Source organism: Primulina tabacum, chromosome 15, assembly GCF_025594145.1.
Source record: "Primulina tabacum isolate GXHZ01 chromosome 15, ASM2559414v2, whole genome shotgun sequence".
Classification (NCBI taxonomy): domain Eukaryota; kingdom Viridiplantae; phylum Streptophyta; class Magnoliopsida; order Lamiales; family Gesneriaceae; genus Primulina; species Primulina tabacum.
In genome coordinates, this window is record NC_134564.1 from 34,974,889 (window position 1) to 34,981,919 (window position 7,031).

At 32.9% G+C, this 7,031-nt stretch overlaps 1 protein-coding gene across 1 annotated transcript; it reads left to right on the forward strand.

The window, feature by feature from the left end:
- The first annotated feature begins 3,661 nt into the window (after positions 1-3,661).
- LOC142527392 (protein DETOXIFICATION 18-like) lies at positions 3,662-6,531 on the forward strand. The gene is made up of 7 exons (XM_075632178.1): positions 3,662-4,067; positions 4,750-5,294; positions 5,394-5,480; positions 5,608-5,664; positions 5,751-5,989; positions 6,079-6,197; positions 6,322-6,531. The coding sequence occupies exons 1-7, from the start codon at positions 3,804-3,806 to the stop codon at positions 6,424-6,426; spliced, it is 1,416 nt and encodes a 471-aa protein (XP_075488293.1). The 5' UTR covers positions 3,662-3,803; the 3' UTR covers positions 6,427-6,531.
- Positions 6,532-7,031: the final 500 nt, after the last annotated feature.

Genomic DNA, 7,031 nt, shown 5'->3' on the forward strand with positions numbered 1-7,031 from the left:
CGGACTCCGTTTTGTTGCAACATTTCTTCCTACTACAGATTGGGACTCTTAGCCCAAAAATCTATTTTGATGCAAGTTTTGTACTAAAATAGTGTAATTTCTTCAGTCAAATACAATATTAATCTTCAATTCATTTATCTCAAATTTTACACCAAAAAAAAAATACTTTATTCCTCATCCTTTATTTAGTATCCATTTATTAATTCGATAAAATAATCATGATTGTTAATTTAATTATTATATATTAATTAAATCACATGTAATATGAATTAATACACGTAAATTATTAAAGTTGATAAATAAATTGAATCCATAAAATTTAATTAAATAACATAAGACGACACATTTGAAACATACATGGGTGATTTCATAGGATCTGGATCTAAATTACTAGATTGTTTATCTTTTCATTCAAGTTGTTTTCTTTGTATTTGTATGTCAATTATGTTTTTAAATGTTTAGTTACAAATTTTGTTGTTCAATTAATTATTTTATTAAATAAAAATTATAAAAATCATATAAATTACATATTTACAAATTATATTAGACTATTATAATATTATTCGTTAAATTAAGTCATTAATCAATTATTTTAAATAAATAAACATAAAAAAATAAAATTAAAAAAAAAATCAGACATCTAGTTATAAACTTAACGATATAATTATGATTAAACAGACGTGTTTTAATATTTAATTATTAAAATTTGAAAAAAAAAATTAAAACATTATTATATATCAAATTAAAATATTTAAAATAACTAAAAAACAAAATAAAAGAACTAAAATAATGGTAAAAAAAATGGAAGATTATAGATCAATTATACTCACATTATTACATCGATAAACCTAAAAACAATAAAGACTTGAGAAATCATAAGAATTCTAGTTTCAACTCAATAACTTATTTGTATATTAATAACTACAATAATAGCATATATCTACTAACAATTAACAATAATTAAACTGAAGCTCAGATTCGATTAACTCAAGTCGTCCCAGTAACACTTTCCGGCCCAAGTGTGTCCTCTTCGCCTTTCAGATTGGTTAGTTTTGGGTTAAGAAGACGCAATTTATTGGGCCGTAAACCAAAATGGGCCTCCAAAAACCCACAATCAAAGAATACGAGTTCTCGATCCCATGTGGAATTATTGCGGTTCGCTTACAAGTAGCCCACGAAGTTGCCGGTAACAGTGCTATTCCTTCTTCTTTTTTCCTTTTTCTTTTCCCCATTAAGACATCCTTCTATATTCCGAAATATTATTTTAAATTATTATTATTATTATTATTGATAATCAAGTTGACAAGTTGGCCACGAGTGAAATATAAAATAGTCAATAGTCCAAGGAGTGGGAATCGGTCGCATTAATTTGCTGGCTGCATGAAAATAACCTTTGAATATTTCGTGCCATGCTAATTTATATAAAAAAAACACACACTTTGAAATAAATGCAATTCCTCTCTCAATTAAGTAATTGCGCGTTGACTCTATGAAAGTTCGGGGTGTGTACATGTAAATAAGAGTAAGTCTCTTGTGAGACGATCTCACGAATCTTTATCTGTAAGACGGTCAATTCTACCGATATTCACAATAAAAAATAATATTCTTAGCATAAAAAATAATATTTTTTCATGGATGACCCAAATAAGAGATCCGTCCTACAAAATACGACACATGAGACCGTCTCACACAAGTTTTTGACTAGAAATAAATATCAAATAAATCTAATCATTGAATGTATTTTATTATATAAATTTTTTTTTCAATCACCACACGCAAACTTTAACTCTTGGCTGGAAGAAATCTTTTGTAAATTTTTTTTCGCACCAATACGTGTTATTAATATAATAAAATTTGTGAAATGTTTAAGGAAACTACAGCTTATTAATTAGAAATGTTAGAGAGTATAAGTTTTTTTTTTAATCCGATAAGCAATGTAAATTCTTGTTTCAAAGACAAAAAAAGAAAGAAAAAATTGACTCGTGGACTGGTTGGTTGTTGGTAGGTTGGGGTTGAATCGATAAAACTTGGGAAGTGGTCTATTTTTTGAGTTCCCTTCTGTTTTGGACAGAGGAAGTGGTCTAAACACTTGGACCATCTTCAACCTTACATTAAAATGATATTTTCACATCATTTTGGTGCAAAATTGGTACTCCAATGGAGCTGGCCAAAATAGTGCAGCCCTCTCCTCTACATCAAATTTGGTGCAGAGGATAGATTTGGCGCATAGTTTTTTATTTTTATTTTTTCAAGTTATTATAAAAATATGTTAATTATCTTATTTATTTTTAAAGAACTATAATTATTATTTAAATAATAGTATAATATTTATTCTAGTATTTTAATAATTTGATATTTAAACATAAAAATTAAAAATATATATTCAAATAAATTTATAAATAGATTTTTAAATAATATTTTTTTATTTATATTAAATAAAAATATTTAATTAAGGGTTTGATTTAATGATTTATAAATAATATAATAATCAAATACAAATGAAAATTTTAATGCAATAATATAATTTATAAAAATACAAAGATAACTATTGAAATGGTTAATTCTAACACGAAATACAAATATAAAATATAACGATTAATATATGCAAGGGTAAGATTTGAAATAAATAGATCTGAGTTGTATTAGAATTTGGTGAAGAAATTTAATTATTTTAATATAAAACTTATATTAAATAAAATTAATAGTTGGAGATGTGGTACGAGACTATTTGTATCCCAATTATATTTTTATTTAGGGGAAATTGCATATACTACCCCCGTGATATCTCGAGTTGGCATAAATCTCCTCGTGAAAAATTTATCATCTAAAAACTCCATGTGTTTTTTAATGTCCAGCTCACGCATGCCAACCATGCTTTTAGTCAAACAAAATTTTTTATTGTCCAAAATGTCCCTCTTTAAATAATAAGCTCAATTATTTCATTTTCATTTTTGCTGGGTTATTTCAGAATAACCCAAATTACATCAACCTAACACAAGGAACCTTATTACTAAATAACTAGCATCCATTACACAAACTCATCAAAGCTTGCATCTGCATTAAGTGTTGGATCGGACTTTTAAAATCTTAAATTGAAGTATCACTTCTTCATTGCCGTTGTCGGGTGAGCTCTCGGTTGCTGGCCTTGGCGTTGAGGTCGATGCATTCCCAGCGTCCATCTCAGACTTCACTTCGGAGGAACCTCCAACATCAACACCTCGTACAATTTCAGGCAAACACCAGCGGAAATAGCCACATTTTTTAAAATAACAACAATAATACAGACGTCCCTTCGATGGTTTGGTTTCGGTTTGAACAACTCTAATCTCTGCCCTAACATTGCACTTGCACAGTGGAATTTGGGGATATCTTACATCAACATTTGGATTCATAATTTTGGATCAATCTAGGGTTTTTAAAATGGAAAAATGCAGAAGTCGCGAAATGAAGAAGAAGAAGAGGTCTTCTATTTCTATACCGAACGAGGGCACTTTAGACAAAAAAAAAACTCATAAAACAATGACAATTCGCAGCTTTATGCGCGTGTTGTATAAATTATACTGGCGAGGGGGCATAGGCTGAACATTAAAAAACACTGGGAGTTTTTAGATAATAAATTTTTCAAGAGAGGATTTACGCCAAAACGACGTGACGGCGCAATTTCCCCTTATTTATAAGAAAACAAAAGTTCGGGATTCACGTTGGATATGAAACTGGCTCTCCACACAATCTTTCACCAGGATTCAACTGCCCACGTATAATATAAGCAAGTAGAAGAGTAGTTGTGGCTTGGGTATTTGAAGATGTCATCAAGCTATGGCGCTGACGCGGCGACGACTCCGCTGCTGGAGAAGAATAAAGCGGCGGAAGGATGGCTGAGCAAGGTTATTGATGTGGAGGAGGCTAAAGATCAGATCCTTTTCGTACTGCCGATGATAGTGACTAATGTTTCGTATTACTTCATTCCACTGGTGTCCGTTATGTTCGCCGGCCACCTCGGAGAACTCGAGCTCGCTGGCTCCAATCTGGCCAATTCTTGGGCTGCTGTCACTGGTTACGCTCTCATGGTAATTATCTTCTAGCTTTGGATATTAATTTTTCGCATATTGAAACAAATAACTATCGTTAGAGCGTAACCAAACCACTTTCTTTACTTGGGAACTTGCTTATTTGAAGTAAGATACCGTGATTTTCTTGTTGTAACTAGTGCTGTATCATGGGCCGATTTGATGCATGTTAAAGGGTTTGATTTTTATGACAGCAATGATCCTCAAATTGAGATAAGGATGCAATCTGTTGATTATAAAGTTTATTCATATTTTATCTGTTCTGTCTGACAACAGCCGCAGCCAATTAAGACTTCGCTATTCTGGTCCTTGTGCTATGATGCAAGGAGAATTCAATACTCGCCGCAAGAAATGGGATTGTCTTGATAATTATATTGTCTCTCTTCACTTTTACTCTGGGTTGCAAATTCTACTGATTCATGCAATATTAGTGATGCTAAAAGCCATATCTAATATAGGCAACCCGGCTGTCTTTTTCTCAAGAAAATTGATTTTAGAATGTGTTGTATCCGAAGTAACCTCGAAAAGGCGATGTTTTGAACTTTTTTTTATACATCTGGTAAAGTTCAAAACATAAAATAAAGAAAAGGATGGACCTAAAACTACCATCAGACAAATATTGCTCTCATTCTTCTCATTGATCTACTTAGCAAGTGCATGAACATTTTGCTTCTCGCTCCAGGTTGGCTTGAGTGGTGCACTTGAGACACTGTGTGGACAAGGATACGGTGCAAAACTCTATGGGATACTAGGGATATATCTACAAGCGTCTTGCATCATAACCATCATCTTCACAATTGCAGTATCCATTCTGTGGTGGTTTTCCAATAGCGTTTTGATTTTCCTACATCAAGATGCTCAAATAGCTGACAAAGCCGGTCTCTATTTGAAGTATCTTATTCCCGGGCTCTTTGCTTATGGGTTTTTGCAAAATATTTTAAGATTTCTTCAGACGCAATGCGTGGTAATGCCGCTCGTAGTGTGTTCGTTGGTCCCTTTAACCCTCCATCTGGGCATCGTCTATGCTTTAGTTAACTGGACCACTCTAGGATATAGGGGAGCTCCTGTAGCAGCTTCAATTTCGTTGTGGATTTCAGTATTTATGTTAAGTTTATATGTGCTCAAGGCGAAGAAATTTGAGAAAACATGGGAAGGTTTTACCCGTAAGTCTTTTAGTCATGTCTTTACGAATTTGAAGCTTGCTCTGCCTTCTGCAGCCATGGTTTGGTTAGTAATTCTTACAAGTTCATGTTTTTATAAGATCTGTATTCGGTTGGATAGAAATTTGAATGGAAATGTTTTTTTTATTCATCTGATTTGAACCAGTCTGGAGTATTGGGCATTTGAGATTCTAGTTTTGCTGGCGGGATTGATGCCAAACTCTGAAATTACTACTTCTCTGATTGCAATGTGGTGAGTTTTCTGCTTCTATCTTTCTCTGAAACTCTACTTCAATCCAAGGATTTTACCATGGAATTTGAATAGCCAATCCTTTTATCTTGTCTATTGAATAAATATCAACGCAATAATATTTGTGCAGTGTGAATACAGAAGCCATCTTGTTTATGGTTGCTTATGGCCTCAGTGCCGCAGCTAGGTAAATCACACGAAACATCCTCTTTCAGATTCCTCCATCTTCTCCTTCTGATTAAATGATGTAAATCTTGCCATGTTTCCTTGCAGCACGAGGGTGTCCAACGAGTTAGGAGCAGAAAATCCGGATCGAGCCAAACATGCCGTGGTTGTCACCCTTAAACTAACTGTTCTTGTTGTAGTTTGTGTTCTCTTAGCCCTATCTTTTGGCCATAACTTATGGGCTAGCTCCTTTAGCGACAGTCATGTGATCATCGATGCATTTGCCTCAATGACACCCCTACTCCTTGCATCTGTAACATGCGATTTTATTCAAGGGATCTTATCAGGTTGGTTTGCTCCCAAAAAGTTTACATGTTTCTTGAAGATTATCTGAAGTTCTTTTTATGTTGATTCAAATATCGCATTAAATTTACAGGAGTAGCAAGAGGATGTGGTTGGCAGCATTTGGCAGTGTTTATTAACTTGGGAACGTTCTATTGCATTGGCATGCCTTGTGCTGCTCTACTCGGTTTCAAGTTGAAACTATATGCTAAGGTAGACTTAAATATATTCTAATCTTATTTATCTTGTATTACAAGCTTAAATTATAAAGATATATATATACTCTAATATTATTTTCTTTGATTAAATCTTCTTCTTTTTTTTTTTTTTGAAATAGGGTCTGTGGATTGGGTTAGTTTGTGGTTTATCAGTCCAGACGATAGGTCTTCTTCTGCTTTCGAAGTTCTCAAAGTGGACAAGAGTCAATCTATCCCATGCATGATTTATTATCCTCCAAGATTGGTGAAGAAATAATTATAAAATCAATGAAGGAATAAATGCGTAGAAATCTTACGGGGACAAAGAATTGAGAAAATCTCCTTTTTTTCTTAACAATAAATCGACGAGGTTTCGATAAATTGCTCGGTTCGAACCGGATCTTCTATTGAACTTATATTCTCATCGGCCTTTCCCCAAGATCGTGCTCTTTTAATTCATTACGTGAATCAAGTGATGTTATAAATTTATAACAATGTTGGCAATGAAGGGATAATTATAAAATATTAAATTAATTAAGGAAAAGTTGGCAATTAAACGTTTAAATAACGTGTTATTGCCATTGGAGTACGTATATGATATCTTTACTACATCATCGGCATGCCGCATGCCTATTGCAGTTCTCCTTGGTTTCAAGTTAATCTATATCCAGCTCGAGCCAAACGATGGCTATCACTGCTCAAGCTTAACTTAAAGTACTGAATGAGCATGCAGTTCAAATACAAGTAGCTCAATTAATTTAAAGTTGGGAGAGGCCATCAGATTCCATTTGTCTAATTCAACTTGCTAGTATATGGTTAAATCATAAGTATGGCAACGTTGTTTTAGTAT